This window comes from Hemitrygon akajei, chromosome 10 (genome assembly GCF_048418815.1).
Source record: "Hemitrygon akajei chromosome 10, sHemAka1.3, whole genome shotgun sequence".
Taxonomy (NCBI): domain Eukaryota; kingdom Metazoa; phylum Chordata; class Chondrichthyes; order Myliobatiformes; family Dasyatidae; genus Hemitrygon; species Hemitrygon akajei.
In genome coordinates this window covers 23219222-23238543 of record NC_133133.1, presented here as the reverse complement: position 1 = coordinate 23238543, position 19322 = coordinate 23219222, and the positions used below count along the sequence as shown (strand labels likewise).

Below are 19322 nucleotides of genomic sequence, written 5' to 3'. Positions count from 1 at the left end.
TTTAAATATATACTCAATGGCCACTTTACTAGGTACATCCTGTAACCACTGAAGCAGCCAGTGAGTTTACGCTCATGGTCTTCTGCTGCTGTAGCCGATCCAATTCAAGGCTCGACATGTTGAGCATTCAGAGATGCTCTTCTGCACACCACTGTTGTAACACATGGTTATTTGAGTTACTGTTGTCTGGCCATTCTCCTCTGGCCTCTCATTTCCAAGGCAATTTCACCCACAGAACTGTTGCTCAGTGGATTTTTTTTGTTTCTTCCATCACTGGATTTTTTTTTCCCTAAAGTGCTCTGCCATCAACAATAATTTCCATTCTAAATACTTTTACAGTGTCAACAAAGCTCATTTTGGCTGGTCTGGTTGGAGCAGTTAAACTTCTAAGCAAACTGCATGCTCTTCCACGAATTCCACGCAGTTACACAGGCACATTTTTAGCTGGCGGACCATTATCTACCCTGTGGAGGGAGGACACCAGGGCTTTGTCGGCACATCAACGACAAGGTTACTCTGTGATATGTCAGTAACTGGAGCGAGGCTCCGGAGGGCTGCCAGAGAGTTGGCTGAAGAGGCAGTAAAGGGCAGCTTTCGGCTGTGGCTGAGAAGGAAGGACAGAAATTTGGGGACCAATTAACTCCATTGGAAGCTGCAGAAAGTGAAGAGAGGTGTCACTGCTGCTGTTCCACCACCAGGAGATGTACCAGGGCTAAGGGAGTGAAACATCAACGAATGGTGCTCTCAGACTGATGACCCTGCAGCTGACCTAAGAAAACTGTTGGAGGTGTGGCAGGCAGCAATGCCAAGCAGGAAACAATATTTCCCTGTAAATCTCATTGTCTATATTGTTGAGATGCATTCTATATTGAGTTCGAGTTTATAGATAACCATAAATTATAAGTTGTATAGTTAACATATCTGTACTACTTGAGTAATATTGCAAATATATTGTTTGGTTAAGCATTCTTTGTTGTTTACATAATTCATTATGGATTATACGAAGAAGTAAGTGAATGACATACGTCATTATGCCACCACGTCATAAGCATGCGCCTCACTGAAGTACAAATGTTTGTAAAAAGAAACTAAATGTACACAAGTTTCAACTTTTTCTTTCATTAGTTAATGGGCTGAATGGCCCAATTCTGCTCCTATGTCTTAAGTTTTGGAGTTACAAAAGGTAACATAATGACTTTTAAGTAAATTCCAATGTGAAACAGAGCTTTTGATGAGGGCTGTGGGAGTTGTAATAACCCAGCAACTGAGCACATACCACCAAGCTCAGAAAACTTCGATCCTGCTGTTATCAGACAGTTGAATGGGCCTCCTGCATGCTGAAGGATGAAGTCCCAGTCTGCCAAACTATCGAACCACGGCTCTCTAATTTTGTCTACCTATTCTGCATTCGGTTTTCCTTCCCACTGTCCAGATGCACTCCCATCTAGAATTATCTGTCTGGATGGCATATAAGCAAAAGCTTTTCATTGTAACTCAGCACACGTAACGATGATGAATTAATCATGTTGCTGCATTCACCATATAGTCTTACATTTAAAGAATATATGTTTGGCTGTGGTAATAGAGAATTAGTTACATCAGACGCTCTCTTTGCTGGGTCAGTGGTGGAGTGGGCAACCAGCTTCATGTTCCTGGGAGTCAAAATCTCACAGGATCTATCCTGGGCCCAACATATAATGATGCATGCCAGTAGGAGCTTAAGGAGATTTGATATGTCACCAACGACTCTAACAAATTTCTATAGATGTACTGTGGAGAGCATTCTGTCCGGCTGCATCTCCATCTGGTATGTAAGTTCCGTTTCACAGGATTGAACCCTGCCACAGAGGGTTGTAACTCAGCCAGCTCCATCACAGTCACAAGTCTCCGCACCGTCAAGGACATCTACAAAAGGCAATGCTTAAAGAAGGCAGCATCCATCATTAAGAACCCTCAACATTTGTGACATGCCATCTTCTCATTATCACCATCACTAAGGAGGTACCAGAGCCTGAAGACCCACACAAAATGTTTTAGAAACAACTTTTTCTCTTCTGCCATCAGGTTTCTGAATGGCCCATGAATCTAAGGACACTACTTTAAAAAAAAACTTTCACACTATTTATTTACTTAGTTTTATCGTAATTTATAGTAAGTTTTAATGCCTTGCACTGTACCTCCGCCACAATACAACAGATTTTAAATCTGTGATAATAAGCCGGATTTCTCATTCACCTGGAAGAATTTGGCTACATCAGTGCAAGTTGATACTCAGAGCATAGCAGAGGACAAAATTGCAATTAGCTTGGCATACTTTATCTTTACACATCATCTGGCACAAGCATCCAGTGACCTCTAACCAGGCCTCAGCTGGCATCATTTTAGCACCTGTCCGCTTGAGATGATTAACAGTGGGTCACAAGACACACAGGTGACACCACCATGACAGACCATGCTAGCCCCCAGTGAGTTGAGCAACTGGACCATCTGTTCAATGTCAACTAGTGCTGGTGACATGGCACCATTTCAGATATTAACAAGTAAACACTCAGTGGCCACTTTATGAGGTACACCTGCTTGTCAGTGGAAATACCTAAACAGCCAATCACGTGGCAGAATCTCAATGTATAAAAGCCGAGTTGTTGTTCAGACCACACATCAGAAATGGGGAAGAAATATGATGTAAGTGACTTTGACAGCAGATGAATGATTGTTGGTGACGGACAGGGTAGGTTGAATACCTCAGAAACGGCTAATTTGCTGGGATTTTTGCACACAGCAGTGTCGAGAGTTTACGGTGAATGGTGTGAAAAACCAAAAAAAGTTCAGTAAGTGTCATTTATCTATTTTATTTAGAGATACAGCATGGAATAGGCCCTTCTGGCCTAACAACCTGCACTGCCCAGAAACCCACTTATTTAACCCCAGCCTAATCACAGGACAATGACGAATTAACCTACCACCTGGACTATGGACTACCAACTTTGGACTATGGGGGGAACACTGGAGCACCTAAAGAAAACCCATACTTTCACAGGGAAGACGTACAAACTCCTTACAGAAAATGTCGGAATTGAAGTCTGAACTTTGATGCCCTGAGCTGTAATAGCACGGTGTAAAAATGCCTTGTTAATAAGAGAGGTCAGAGGAGAACGGACAGAGTGGTTGAAGCTGAGCAGAAGGCGGCATTAAAGCCAAATAGCACGTTTCAACAGTGGTGAGCAGAAGGGCATCTCTGACCTCGAACCAGCAGAAGACCACGCACACTTTATTAAGTACAGGAGGTGGCCACTGGGTGTATTCTGACAGGGCTTTAATGGCACAGAAAGAAAAGTACTGTGATAAAATAATCTACAGTGTATAAGAAGAGAGGATTGACACATCTTTTCATCTCTCTGTTCCCACATGAAATTAGCTTTGGCCGTTTGAATCCTAAAAGTTCCTAAAAGGCAGAGCAACAACAGCAGAAACCATTTCCAGTGGCATGGTAGTGTAGTAGTTAGCATTAACACTACTGTAGTACCAATGAGTCATAAGTAGAATCAGGTTTAATATCACCAGAATATGTTGCGAAATTTGTTGTTTTGCAGCAGTAGTACATTGCAATACATAATAATAAAATCATAACTTACAATTAGAAATATATATAAACAATTAAATTAAATAAGTATTACAAAAATAGAGGGAAATAAAAGAAAAACAATATGGTGAGGTAGTATACATGGGTTCATTGTCCATTCAGAAATCTGATAGTGGAGGGGAAGAAGCTGTTCTTGAAATATTGAGTGTGTGTCTTCAGGCTTCTGTTCTTCCTCCCGGACAGCAGCAATGAGAAGAGGGTGTGTCCTGGTGATGGGCGCCCTTTTTGAGGCACTGGGGCTTTTGAAGATGACTCTGGTATTGGGGAGGCTAATATCCAAGATGGAGCAGGTTGAGTTTACAACTTTCTGCATCTTTTTCCGATCCTGTACAGTGGTGATGCCACCAGTTAGAATGCTCTTCATGGTACATCTGTAGAAATTTGCTGAAGTCTTTGGTGGCATACTAAGTCACCTCAGACTCCTAATGAAATTGATCTGTTGTCATGCCTTCTTTGTAATTACATCAGCATGTTAAGCCCAGGATAGATCTTCAGAGATACTGACATCCAGGAACTTGCAACTGCTCACCCTTTCCACTGCTGAACCCTCAATGAGAACGGACGTGTGTTCCCTCGACTTCCCCTTTCTGAAGGCCATGGTCAATTTCTTGGTCTTACTGGTGCTGAGAGCAAGGTTGTTGTTGTAACACCACTCAACCAGCTGATCTATCTCGCCCCTGTACACCTCCTCGTCACCGTCTGAAACTCTGCCAACAATGGTTGTGTCATCAGCAAATTTGTAGATGGTGTTTGAGCTTGCTTAGCCCCACGCTCCTGGATGTGGACAGAGCAGAGTGGTGGGCTAAACAGGCATCCTAGAAGTGTGCCAATGTTTACTGTCAGTGAGGAGGAGGTGCCATTTGCTATATAAGGCAGTCAAGGATCCAGTTGCAGAGGGAGATACAGAGGCCCAGGCTTTGGATCCCGTTGACTAGAACTGGGGGTATGATTGTGTTGAACACTGAGCTGTATTGTCCAGGTGATCCAAGGGCAAGCTGAGTGGAGAAAGAATCCACTGTAAACCTATTGTGGCAAATTACAGCAGGTCCAGGTGCTCGCTTAGGCAGGAATTGATTCCGGCCTTGACAACCTCTCACCACATTTCATCACAGTGGATGTGAGTGCAATCGGATGATGATCATTGAGGCAGCTCACTCTGCCCTTCCTCAGTATTGGTACGATTGTTATCCTTTTGAAGCAGGTGAGGACCTCCAATTACATCCACCAGAGATTGAGGATGTCCTTGAACACTTGCTTCGGTTGGTTAATTCTTCACTTGGGTGTAGTTGGGTGGTGTGGGCTCATTGGGCTGGAAGGGCCTGCTACCACTTTCCAACTCCAAACTAAAAAACAACACTTTTGCAGCATATCAAAGCAGTGAATAAATATTTAATGATGCTCAATGAAGATGTTAAGTGTTTTATTCACTGCTTTGATATGCTGCAAAAGAATTAACCCACTAACCGGGACGAAGGAAATGCACACGGTCATGGCGAGAATGTACAAACTTCTTACAGACAGCAGCAGGAATTAAACCTGGCAGGGCACTGAAAACCTGTGCTAACCAACCGAAGCAAGTGTTCAAGGACATCCTCAATCTCTGGTGGATGTAGTCGGAGGTCCTCACCTGCTTCAAAAGGATAACGATCGTACCAATACTGAGGAAGGGCAGAGTGAGCTGCCTCAATGATCATCATCCGATTGCACTCACATCCACTGTGATGAAATGCGGTGAGAGGCTGTCAAGGCCGGAATCAATTCCTGCCTAAGCGAGCACCTGGACCTGCTGTAATTTGCCTATCGCCACAATAGGTTTACAGTGGATTCTTTCTCCACTCAGCTTGCCCTTGGATCAGCTGGACAATACCAAAACTTACAGAATAAAATACTTAACATCTTCATTGAGCATCATCAAATATTTAGGCAGTTGAACATTGGTAGGACATCGGCTTTTAGCAGTGGTTTCATTGAGGAAGAAAAATAAAAAAAGACTGACAAGTTTTTTGGGATATTCTAGACTTTACAAGCTGAAAACACAGCCATCAATGGTGAAGATATTAAATCTGAGAATTGTACGAGGTTAAGATTGGGACATGGGAAAATGAGGGGTGACCTCTTGGAAGTTTATAAAATTGTGAAGGATATAGATAAGTTGGACAGTCATTGACTTATCCCCAGTGTTGGGCAGTCCACTACTGGAGGACACTGATATAAGAGGGGAGAGGTTTTAAAAAGATCTGAGAGGTAACGTCTTTACACAGGGCATAGTGAGTACCTGGAATGAGTCATGTGGGGGCATACAATTGCAACATTTGTGGCATCTGGATAGGTAGCTGGAGGGTTACAGGCCTGGATGTGAGCAACTGGAACTAGCAGGGAGGATGCTGTGGTCAGCATGAGTCAGTGGGACTGTTTTCATGCTGTAGGAGTCTAAGTGTAGTTAATTTAGGATTGAGCATAGAAGAATGAGACAATGGAAGGATTTTAAAACAAGGACAAGAAGCTTAAAATGGAGGCATTGTTAAGTTGGGAGCAAACACAGGACAGTCAGTTTGTTGGGTGGTCACAACTTGATGAAAGGTTGTTGAATGATGTAGAGTTTTAGATGAGAAATTGAACCCAGGCAGGGCACACACAGTGGGTGGCTGAAACCTTCTGGGAAGTGTTATTGAAGAGAGAAAGCGGTACAAGTTCATATTTCCCAGAAAGTAGCAAAAGGATGACAAAGAAGTCTTGTGGCATTCTTGCCTTCATCAGCCAAGACACTGTGTACAAGAATTGGGACATTATGTTACAGTTGGACAAGAGATTGGTCAGCTAGTCTTGGAGCACTGTGCGCAGTTCCAGTTTCCATACTCTAGGGAGGACGTGCTTGAAGGGTGCAAGGAAGATGCACAGGATTTTGCCTGGATTGGATGTCTTCAGTTATTAGAAAAGATTGGATGGACCAGGGAGATTTCAAAATAAAGGTGTATAAAATTATGAGTGGCATAGATGGGGTAGCCAGATCCTTTTTCCCAAGATCATCATCATCATTATGTTCCGTGCTGTATAACGTGGGCGATCATAGTCTCGTGACCATGATTGTTCTTGGCAATTCTTCTACAGAAGTGGTTTGCCATTGCTTTCTTCTGGACAGTGCCTTTACATGACGGGTGACCCCAGCCGTTATCAACACTCTTCGGAGATTGTCTGATTGTCTGAGTAGTCACATAACCAGGACTAGTGATGTTCATCAGCTTCTCGTACGACCATCCACCACCTGCTCCCATGGCTTCATCTGACCCTGATCGGGGGAGCAGGTGCTGCCCAAGGGTGACCTGCAGGCTAGCAGAGGGAAGGAGTGACTTTCACCCCCTTTGATAGAGATGTGTCTCCAACTAGCCACCTATTTCTCAGGGTAGGGTTGTCTAAAACTAGAGGGCACAGGTCTAAAGCGAGAGGGTGGAGACTAAAAGGGGAGCTGAAGGTTAAGCTTTTAACGCATAAGTACAGTTGGTTCCCAAAATGAGCTGCCAGAGGAGGTGGTGGAAGAAGGAACAATAGCAAAATTTAAAAGGTATCTGAAGAGGTACTTGAATGAGCAGGGCATAGAGGGAGCTGGAACAATGAAGCCAAGAGGGAGTAGTTATAGAGAGGCATGACAGTTGACATTGATACAGTAGGTGGAAGGGCCTGTTTTTACACCGTATCTCTCTATGACCTGAAGTTTATAGAGAACGATTAAGTGGCTTACCAGGAGTTCATCGAAATGGATCAAATCTGGCTGAGGAAGCTAGAAATATAGCAATCAAATCTACTTAATGTTAAAGAAGTCCATGAGTTCCTTGTTATGTTGTTGGAGCACAAAAGGCAAACTCATGCAAAGCCATAGTGGGTATCCAAAGTGAAAATATTAGCCTAGAATTTAATACTCCGGAGGATAAACTCAAAATCATCCGCTAAAATATACTAAGTTTAAAACTCCAAAGTCAACTATTCAGCCAAATAGATACAAGAATTCTAAGATCATCTGTCCAACCTTTTCCCCTTAGAGTTCAACCATCCATGCAATAACTGATGCTTTACTCCAGTTTTCTTATTTTGTATTTTTTAAACTTCAGAAACATTTTGCTTCAGTTGAGCCTTTCTCATACTTTCATATAATTTACGGCATGAAAATAAACCATACCAATTAGGCCATAAGAATGTAAGGTATATGAGCCAAATTAGGCCATTTGGCCCATTGAGTCTGCTCTACCCTTTCCTCACGACTGATCCATTTTTCTTCTCAGCCCTCATTTCCTGCTTTCTCCCCTTATCCCTTCATGTCCTGACTAACCAATCTCTGCCTTAAATATACTCAATGAGTTGGCCTCCACAGGTTCACCACTCTCTGGTTAAAGAAATTCCTTCTCATCTCCATTCTAAAAGGGTGCCCCTCTATTTTGAGGATGAAAGCAGCATCCAGAGGCACAAGAGACCGCAGATAGTGGAATCAGCAGCGAAAGGTAATGTCACTGCAGTTTGCCTTGTTACATACCCTGTGGGTATCTTGTGACTGTCTTATGACCATGATGTAATTGAGTACCTGGTGAGCATGATGTAATGGTCTTGTGATGGTGGGGTGATGTAATTTCCCGCCAGTGTGAGGTCACATGATGTAATTTTCGAGCCAGTGAGAGGTCATGTGATGGCCTGTTTCAACGGGTATAAAAGGGGAAAGCCTAGCTGTGACGCAGGTCAGTTTGTTGTTTAATTCGTCAGTGACTTCGTTATGCTGTGTATTCATCTCATGACGCAGTTTTGTTTTAAAGTGGAATTTTACTTTCTGTCTTAAGTCTCAAAGGTTATTGCCAGCAGTTTTCGCCACAACGCTGCCAGTTTTGATTCCTACCTTTGCAGTCCAGTGGGAGAGTGAAGATTTATGGAAGTACAGAAACCCGAGGGATTGAGTAAAGTTGGTGTTGTCATCAGTAATACAGGGTCGACTTTATTGAATCCTCATTCAAAAGGTAGTAACCTGCATCCGAGATAGCTTCTGCATTGTGAAAGCAGAAAGAGCTGGACGTAGCGTTTCGCCAAGGAGAAGGTAAGTGCCTTTAAGCCGTTTTTAATTTCCTTTGTCGTAAATCTTTCATGCAAGGCATATTTCGGCTGAGATCAGCAATAACGTCATGCCGTTGTGGAATTCATTACTTCAGGAAAGTCTCTCCTAATTGACTGTGTAAATCATTTAGACTTTTGCATTTAGCACTTTTAAGAACTGTTCGAGTTGCCATAGAGCCATTAACTTCCGGTTAAGTTAGTCGCTTGTTTACTTTTGGTTTTTTTATTGAGCAGTGTTTAATAAATGTTTTATTTGTTTATAGAAAAACCTGTCTCAATTCTATATCGATTGTTGCCGTATCATAACAGACTGCACAGTATTGGCCACACTGGTCTTAAACAATCCCTCATTTGTTGCTGTGTTAAAATCACTGTGAGTACTCCTCCACGAAGGTGAGCATCACGATTAGCTGAAGGGTATCTATAAGTTTTGTCATTTGTCAATGATTATCACATCCCCAACAACCCAATAGAATTCACACGAGAAAAGTGTGCTAACAAAGTATACTTACTGCTGTTCGACTGTCTGAAGCTTTGTCCAAAGTACCTGAAAAATAGAGTCATATGGTAATACATAAAATTACTTCCGTTTCCTTTTCTGAATCATTCCATATCAATATTGTCATACTTTGTTTCCAACCTGGTTAAGTATGCATATTATTTAGCAAAAGCAGATTTCAGCCCTGTCCATCGAGCTGTTTAAATTCAGGAGGCTTAGCTGGTGTTCTGCCTTTCTGGATATTGGGGCAGGACTTAGAATATGCAAATTAAGTTAGATGATGCCATTAATAATGTTGCAACGTTTAATCCAGACTGAGCAGGAATATCGATATGGGCTCTCACGAGATGATAGGATACTGAGCCTTTGGGAGAGGTTTGTAAAAATAACTTATTCAAGATGAGTTTCTTGTATTAACTTCCTTTCAAGACAACGATGGATGCAGGAGTTTTCCTCTGTGTTCTCAATGTGATGTCTTTCTATACCATAAGACACTGGACCTCAACACTGAACAAATCACTGAGCACAACCTATGGACTCACTTTTAAGGACCCTATAACTTATGTTCTCACTGTTATTTATCTACATATCCATCAACAGTGGCACACTCGGCCTCTTTGGGTCCAAACAAAGGTGTAATTGGTTGTCCTTAGCGCAATCGCAAGGCACTGTTGGACATTGAGAACATCAAGTGCTGCAGGTTCTGGTTACCGAATTATAGGAAAGATGTCAACAAAATAGAGAGAGTACCAAGGAGATTTACTAGAATGTTACCTGGGTTTCAGCACCTACGTTACAGAGAAAGGTTGAACAAGTTAGGTCTTTATTCTTTGGAGCATAGTAAGTTGAGGGGGGACTTGATAGAGGTATTTAAAATTATGAGTGGGATAGATAGAGTTGACGTGGATAGGCTTTTTCCATTGAGAGTAGGGGAGATTCAAACAAGAGGACATGAGTTGAGGGTTAGGGGGCAAAAGTTCAGAGATAACACGAGGGGGAACTTCTTTACTCAGAGAGTGGTAGCTGTGTGGAACGAGCTTCCAGTAGAAGTGGTAGAGGCAGGTTCAATATTGTCATTTAAAGTAAAATTGGATAGGTATATGGACAGGGAAGGGATGGAGGGTTATGGGCTGAGTGCAGGTCAGTGGGAGTAGGTGAGATAAGTGTTCGGCACAGACTAGAAGGGCCGAGATGGCCTGTTTCCGTGCTGTAATTGTTATATGGTCTGTCCCAGTGGTGATTTGCTTGATGGCATTGGAGCTAGATTTCTTGCACACAGTGCTGCTGGCAGCTACAACCACCCAGGGAGAAAGGCACTAGAGGCAGTACATGGTCCAACAAATGATGCAAATGCTTGTCTTGGACAATTTTCCTTTTTTTTAGCTATCATATGTGCTGTGTGTGACTGTTGGTACTGTGTCTTGTACCTTGGCCCTGATAGAACACAGATTTATTTGGCTGTATTCATGTGTATGGTTGAATGACAATTAAACTTGAACAAAGCTACGATTGACTGATTGATTTATTGTTGTTTCTTTTGTATTTGCACAGTTGGCCAACTTTTGCACGTAATCTGCTTGTCAAGTCTTTATTTGTGCATAGTATTTCATTGATTCTGTTGTATTTCTTTGCTCTAATGTGAACGCATGCAAGAAAATAAAAATCAGGGTAGTATATGGTGACATGTACGTAGTTTGATAATAAATATACTTTGACCATTGAACAGCCCGGGAGTATTAAAAGGGAGACAATGGTAACCTAATTTCCACATCTGAAGCATCACCAATGAGAAATATCCCATTTAATGGAAGGCCTTCCTTACTACAAACTAGACCACTGTCCCTTCATTGTCATTTAGTCTAAACCTTGAAATTCCCTACCAAACACTGTTGTAGGAATAACTTCATTAGAAGGACCACAACATATCCATGTGCTGGCTCACATCACCCTCTTAAGGGCAATGAGGCATAAGTGATAACAACTAACCTTCTCAGTAATCCCTACACTACATGAATTTTAAAAGAAGGATTTATTTTCACTCATATTGCAGTGACCATTTGTTGGATGTCTTAAAAGATTTCTTCACACCACTGAACCATGCAGTTGTTTCCATAGCTGAGAATGTTTTTCGTTTTAAACAATAAAGTTTGCTTGTGGAGCATAAAGTTTATTTGCTGGGAAATGCATTAGATTTACTATTCTCTCAGTCTGATGTTGACCAAATCAAGTTGCCGATGCCTAGCCGTTCTACTGATAAGATGCTCCCAGCTACATTAACACCGGAGTTAAAGGGTTGCTTGGAGGTTCTGTAAGTGTATCAGTCACTCTTCCAGACTCTCATGTGGAGTTCAGTCTAATAATTTCCAAATATGAACTGACATAAGATCACTTGCATGTTTATGACCTAGAAAGACATTCCCATCAGATTTTCCATGTAATCCATACTCAACAACTTTCCTCAGACTTTACTGTAACAATTATACCAAGAGGTTGGTGGAATTTACAGTGACCAAACAACCAACCCACCTGATGTCTTTGGGATGCAGATGAAAGCAGAGCACCTGGGAGAAACCCATGCTGTCACAAGGAAAAGATGCAAAGTCCACAGAGACAGCATGCGGAGGACAGGACTGAACCTGGGTCACTGGGGACTGAGGAGGCAGCTGCACATTCCATGATGCTCATCTCGTAACATTTCAATAGGTATGAATGAACATGTTCAGGAGTGAAAAATAGAAACAGCCCTCCCAACTACAAATGAAAAAAGGCTGCCAAATGAGTTACAAAATTTGTCTTCAGTTGTTGTGGCTTCATTAAAGTAGTATATTTGTTTTCTCAGTTGAGACACTTTTAGATCCTAAATGGTTTTTGCTCATTAATCCTCATTGATTAATGAATTGGTAACAATAATTAAGGCTCTTTTTTAAGGAAGTGGTTTTGCTAGGAATTTCAGCTGGCTTCTGAACTGGAGAGAAACAATGGAAGGCCAAGCAGATGTTTTTTGCTCCAGATGTAGTGCAGCAATGTCTGCTTTGTACAGGTGCCCTAACAGTGAAGCTTTAGACCAGGTCTGTCTGCTGTCTGCCACCATTGCAGAGGAAGGGGAGTTGGTTGCTGGCTGCAGGTTAGGGGTGGGCTGCAGACAGAATTGAATAGAGAAGATCGGTTCAGTGTGATTGGACGGAGAACCAGGCTGGGGCCCAGAGCTGAAGAGAGGAAGAGCATTTGACAACAATTGGGAAATTAGACAGGTGGAATTGGGGTCAGGCAGAAAAGTGGAAGGGAAACAGTGCGAGGTGGAAAGTCAATCAAAATCTCTAATGATATTAAGAGTTGAGGGATTGAAGTGTTCAATAAAAGAAACACTTAGAAAGATCTGTCAAAAAAGTCCCAAGGTCTACAAGTTAAAAGTAAATTACTAAGTATGTTGGAAATCTGAAATGCTTGAATGTGAGATAGCACTGTGGAGAGATGGAGATACCGTTCCACGTCATGACCTTTCATGAGTTTTGGAAAAACACAACAGAATATGCAGATGCTAGAAATCTTGAGCAACACTTAGAAAATGTGGAAGGAACTCAGCAGGTCAGACAGCAACAATGGAGGGGAATAAGGAGCTGACATTTCAAATTGACGCCCGTCATCAACATTGGGAAGGAAGGGGATAGAATCCTGTATAATAAGGTTGGGGGTGGGGGGTAAGGAGTTCAAGCTGACAGGTTGCCAGCTAAGAGGGAAGGTGGGTGGGAGAGGAAAGGGGAGAAGGGTAATTGTAATTTTGAGCAGAGATTCTCTTTGATTAATGAATTGGTACAATAATTAAAGATCTTATTTTAAGGAAAAAGAATGAGTCTTGTTCCTTGGTTACATGTATAAATGAAGCATTCTCGAAAACACATTCAAAAATTATTAAAATTTTATCTTTTAAAAAAACAATTGAAAAGTAACATAATTCCTGAATAGTTTTGTCATTGTTATTAATTAAATTCCTCTCCTCGCCTTGGGCAGCAACCTTGGCATTTGTCTGTTCTTCACTTGGCCGATTTGCTAGCTCGCGCCTAACCCAGCACGGATGGAAAGTGTACAAGGAGACAGCCAGATTCGAACCCGGGATCTCTTGCCTCGAAGTGCCACTACACTGCCGGCTGGCTATGGGCATTGCATTTCATATATAACATAAAAAATGCGATTGTGGAATTGCAAACTTTGGTGCATATGCATTAAAAAATCAAGGAAAATAAAATAAACGCACTTTACTCTCAGTGAGATTTTTGTTGCTGCACTAACGATGACAAATATTTTATATCTGGTTTCTATTTAGTTGTTTTGACAGCTTTGTGAATAGCACTAATTTCACCAGTAGGCCACCAATATTGATGTGTACACCCAGTCTGTAAGGATTTCAAAACGCATCCTTCAATGTCATGTATTCTTGGAAACGTCCAGCTGACGCCAAGCCGCCATGGGACGTTTCCTGTGAAAATATCTCACTGTTGTCTGGTTGCAAAAAAAACATTTACTGCTTCCTTTGGCAGAAAAAATAACCGTCATGTATCTTTTTTGTTCTGTGTGGGGTTTAAAGAATCGACAGGTGGTACTGTATGCCCTATGTGAACAAAATTTTTGTATGTGCCAGCTTGGGCAGCATGCCATAGTTTCACCACCCCTAAGTTCCTTGAGTGGAACTTGTGACATCCCGCCATTTCCTTCTCCTGTCAGATTTCTAGCTCATCAAACTGTTACTGGCTTACCTAGTGGACCTGGTGGTCCAGGAGGTCCTGGCTGACCAGGTGGACCTGGTGGTCCAGGAACTGACAACACTGCTGTTCCTGGTATTCCAGGGATTCCAGGGATTCCCGGCGGCCCTTGAGGTCCTGGGGGGCCTGGAGGACCTGGTGGCCCCTGTGGACCAGGTGGACCCATTTTCTTGCCTGCAATATAATGGAGAGAGTTGGTATTGGAATCTGGTAATGAGAAAGAGTGAGAAGTTTGTCTTGCATACTGTTCACACAGATCAAATCATTACAAAGTGCTTTGAGGTAGAAAAAGGTAAAATAAAGTGTAAATGCTACTGAATAAATTGCAATGCGGGTAAACACCAAGATGTATGATAAAACAAGGTACATTGTGAGGTCAAAAGTTCATCTTTTCTTACAAGATATCAGTTCAAGAGTCTGACAACTGGGATAGAAGCTGTCCTTGAGCTGGGTGGTAAGTGCTTTCATGATTTTGTATATTCTGCCCGATAGGAGAAGACAGAGCCTCCGCAGTGGGTGGATTCTTTGATGAATAACAAGTACAGGGTTCGCATTAGCAAGAGGTGTCTTGAGCTACTGAGCTGAATTTGAAAGACATCAGTGATCCAGATTCTCTGGAAAAACAACATCACATTGACAAGCAACTGATTTTTATGGTAAATGCTTCAAATCAGAGTGTGAAGCATCTTACAGGATATTTTGGCAGTGGCATTAAGAAATGCTGGAGTTGCACAGATCCACAAATACATAATAAAAATTTCTTGCCTATTGATTTTATCTTGTTATTTTGTCAAGCTGATGGAAAATAGTGCCAAGTTTAAGTTATTCTGGCCCCAAGTTGGTTACATCATTAAATCCCAATTGAAATGAGACCGATGTTACACACCACATTCCACATCTATACCTCCCATGAGAAAACACTATTAACAACAGTCAAGAGATGAGAGGAGGCCGAATTTACTTAAGACCCCAGTTTTTCACCAACTTCAGAAAAATCAAATGAGAGGTATCCGAAAGCTACAGGCACTGGTGGGACATCTGCAAATTGCTGCTTCAGTTGGTCATGGCAGCAGAGTTCCTCAAGGGAAAATGGGTCTGTAGGGTAATATGAACATTTATTCTTAAATGATCACATCCAAGTCTAGTTGACCCTCGCTTTCTCTTTCTCTGAAAACAATCAGTTTAAAACTTGCTTCCTCATCCAAGTGTTCAGTTACCCACAGCTGATGGCCCCTCCCCTCTTGCCCCTGTTAACCATCGGGGATGCATATCTGTATAATGTAACACTGTATGATTTAATTTCTACAGGAATCAGGAGCAAGAGTTAGAGCAGGAACCGATAAAAAGGTAAATTTTACTGATTAGTTAATTGGAGGGCACTTCAAGCAGCCTGGTAGCCTAGCGGTTAGCATAACACTGTTACAGCGGCAGATCAGGATTCAATAAGGAGTTTGAATGTTCTCCCTGTGACCACATGAGTTTCCTCCAGGTGCTCTGGTTTCCTCCCACACTCCAAAGAGCTAGAGTTAGGGTTAGTGAGTTGTAGGCATGCTATGTAGTGTGGCGACAATTTTGGGCTGCCCAGCCCAACCCTCGCAGAATTGATTTGATGCAAACAGTGCACTTCAATGAACACATGACAAGCAAAGCTAACCTTTGTGTTTTAAAGTAAGGTTAAGTGAAGCAGCCAATCTCAAAATGGGCTGTTAAGAGTGGGGAGCTGATCCTTTAGCAGGAGGAGGCTGCGAAGAGAGACTGATTAGATTTGATAAGTTTTGCTTTTCACTTTTAGAATAAATGCAGTAAGGACAGTGTGTTCCTCCTGTATGACGTAGGAGTACAGGGATATTCCCTGATGACTACATCAGCTCAGTAACCATGTAAGGAATTGGAGCTGATGGTGGATGTACTGAGTACCATACAGGATGCTGAGAGTATTACAGATCAGAGTTTCAGAAAGTGGTTATTCCTGAGGTGCAAGCGTTAGGGAGCGACTGCCAGCAGAGGCAAGGGGAACAGACAGACAGAGCAAGTATTATTGCTATTACAATGCCAGAGGCCCGGTTTCAATTCCTGCCGCAGTCTTTAAGGAGTTCAAATATTTTCCCCGTGACTGTGTGGGTTTCCTCTGGGTGCTTTGATTTCCTCCCAGCTCTCAAAGACATATGGGTTAATTGGATGGCACAAGCTCATTGGGCCAGATGTTGTGTCAATTACAGAGGCCTGTTCAAGAAAGGCACAGGAATGGCTGCTCAGAGTGCCAGGGTTTGAGAAGAGATAGGGAGGGATAAAAGAGAGGAAGGGGCTGCATGACAAGCAAGGAACAATATCACAGCTAAACTTAGAGGGGAAGAAATTAAGGCTCATTGACTGAACCGATGTGGGAAGAACTCAAAAGAAGAAAGATCCAATCACTATGATGGTTGACACCGCAGATCCCCAAATCCCCATAGGTACAGAAAGGTACAGGCAGATTATGGGAAGCAGCAAAACCAACATGGTTATCATCATGAGTGACTTCAACTCCCCCAACATGGACTGTGAACTCCTTAGTGCAAAAGGTTTAGGTGGGTAAGAATTTGTTACATGTGTCTAAGGGGATTTCTCAAAGCAGTATTGATAGTTCAGTTAGAGGGGTGGTGAGTGAGCTAGCCATCTGGATTAGTAAATGGACACGAGAAGTTTAGAGGGTTATGGGCCAAACACAGGCAGACAGGACTAGCTTGCTGGACAACACAGCTGGCAGAGAAGAGTTGGGCCAAAGGCCTGTTTCCTGCTGTATGACTCAATATTGTATTGGTATATTACAACATTCTACATTCTGTTAATGTTTTCTTTTTGTACTTATATATAGAATGGTCTGTGTAGAATGTATGTAAACAAAAAGCTTTTCACTCTATCTTGGTACATGTGACAATAACAACCAAATAATAATTAACAGTAATAATAAAGTAAAACTGGACTCCGTATAAATTCAATCTGATATTTGCAAGCAGACCGGGCCAAGCACTGAAGAAATGCCATTGAACTGTAATGTCAGTTCTCCCTACAGATACCATTCTGCCTGCTGAATCTTTCCAGGGTTTTTGATTTGATTTTACTTCAGAGTTCTGGCTTCTGGAGTATTTTGCTTGTGTCCCAGACCCTATGCTCGGTGATGTAGTATTTACAGACTGGAGGATTTTGGGTTGGAGTCATCTTCAGTAAAAGATATCGGAACACTGATTTCTCACCCACAACCCTCACTAGAAATAATGCCCAAGACTGTTGAGCAAGAACATAGATAAGGTTGGGTTAAAAATTAACCATGACCATACAGTCTCGTTGGCTTACACATAAAGAATCCATTGTCCCAGGGCACAACATGAGTCAGTACCCTCAGGAGCTGGAAGAGATGATTTGTGTAAAAACTATTCATAAGTGGATTCAGAAACTGTGGGAGCTTAATAATTGCATTATTTATTCTAATTGCAGATGGGAGTGGAAGTATTCCCAGCTCATAAGCATGAAAATCTCCACTGGAAACCTGCAGCACTGAGAGATAATATCATTATCAATTGTGAAGGATTCTGGTATATGTTTTGGCATATTTTTATTAGTGTAAAATGCAAATTTAGGCAATTTTGCAAAGATGAACACACACATTATTAGGGAAATATATTCTGCATTTTCACAGATTATGTTAGGATTCCTCTCCTGGCTCCTTTCTGAAGCCCTTTACCTGTGAACTATTGGGAAAAGTCCGCTTTAATCTACACCATTGTTTTCATTTATAATTTAATGGCTTCTGCGACATTGTCTCACATCTGTATCATTCTGGCAAGAAAAGCCTCAAAATCTACATATTTTTACTTCCTTGCTCAGTTACTCAGTTACCTCTTCGTAACCTTGTAATATGTGTTTTCCCTGCAGACTGTAACTCAGGATACACTGAGAAGTATTAGGATTTTAAGATACAAATCATCCTCCCAGCCTGTAAACAGCTCCAGAGAGTTATTTAATTAACCTCCTTTATTATTCTGCAAATATTACCCCTTCAAGTAATTATCCATTTCCACTTTGGAAATTATTTATGAATTTGTATTCTTCACCTGCTCAAACAATTAATAATTTGCGGCATATATTTAAAAAAAAACTTGTGATTTACAATTGTTAGGACAAATACCTTAAATCCCTGGTTACTGACCACTGTAAACAATTTCTGAATTATTCCTGTCAAAACCTGTCATGGGCTTGAACATCTTTGCTGGATTGCTCCTGAACTTTCTGTTTGAAGAATAGCTTGCTTCTAGTAACCAAATTTTGTATTTCAGTAGACCACTGAATTCTGTACCACCCTCTGGAGCTGAATCTGATTTCTTAGCACATTTTAATTGAAGCAGATATCCCTTTGGCAGGACGGGTGGGTGTGAGCCGAAAGCATAGCTTGAATTTTGATGATTCCTTTGATGGCAACAATAACAGTTTCCATTTCTGAATTGTAATCCAAGGTAAATAGAGGGGAATACAGATTTTAGTTTGAAAGTTCCAAACCCCGTGCCAAATTTGTCAAAAGATAACCATTTTCATCCTACCTTTCCCTTTGCTTTTGCTTTTACCTAGAAAAGAAAACAAATCAAATCAGAAAGAGAAGTTCTGATTAACAGACATCTTTATTGCAGTTCCAACATGTTTAGATATTTAATACATGGAAAAAATGTGTTATCAGTTCATTGATTTATGTAAAAATCACAGTTGCTGTTATGAAACCCTAAATGTTCCACTGGCAGTGAATAGATATTAATTGCATGTTGCAAAGATCACCAAACAGCTTTATCCCTTTATCCCTCCCCCCACTTCTTATCCCCCCTCGACCATCCCATGTTACTTCACTCCTGATGAAGGGTTTCGGCCCGAAACGTTGTCACTACCTCCTCCCATAGATGCTGTCTGGCCTGCTGAGTTCTGCCAGCATTTCGTGTTTTTTGTTTTTTATTTATTTCCAGCATCTGCAGATTCACTCGTGTTGCTCATGAAAGACAGCTTGTTTTCCCTCTGGGTAATTGTAAATCAAAGATATGAGGAGGCAAACACTGCCAAAGAGTTATTCTAGTGTTTTGCAGCTGCACACATGGAATTGGTGAAAGATAGTGCTTCTCCCCTCATTTACTCTTCAGCTGAAGGTAGTTGAGTCCGAGGACCACCACATTTGTCATTGTTTTATGGTGAACCTGTGGAATTCATTGCCACAGGCGGCTGTGGAGATCAAGACACTGGGTATATTTATAATGGAGGTTGATACGTTCTTGACTGCTAAGGCATGTCAAAGATTGTGGGGAGGGAATGAGAGAGAAAATAA

At 41.7% G+C, this 19322-nt stretch overlaps 1 protein-coding gene across 4 annotated transcripts in view; it reads right to left on the bottom strand.

Annotated features, from left to right (window-relative positions):
• Positions 1–19322, bottom strand: part of eda (ectodysplasin A) — a 239093-nt gene that overhangs the window by 27394 nt on the left and 192377 nt on the right. For all 4 annotated transcript variants that reach the window (XM_073057898.1, XM_073057899.1, XM_073057900.1 and 1 more), the window contains exons 3-5: positions 18559–18582; positions 13979–14158; positions 9241–9275 (exon numbers count right to left, since the gene is read on the bottom strand). In XM_073057898.1, the coding sequence (XP_072913999.1) occupies positions 9241–9275; positions 13979–14158; positions 18559–18582 (239 nt within the window). The remainder of the gene's footprint in view (positions 1–9240; positions 9276–13978; positions 14159–18558; positions 18583–19322) is intronic.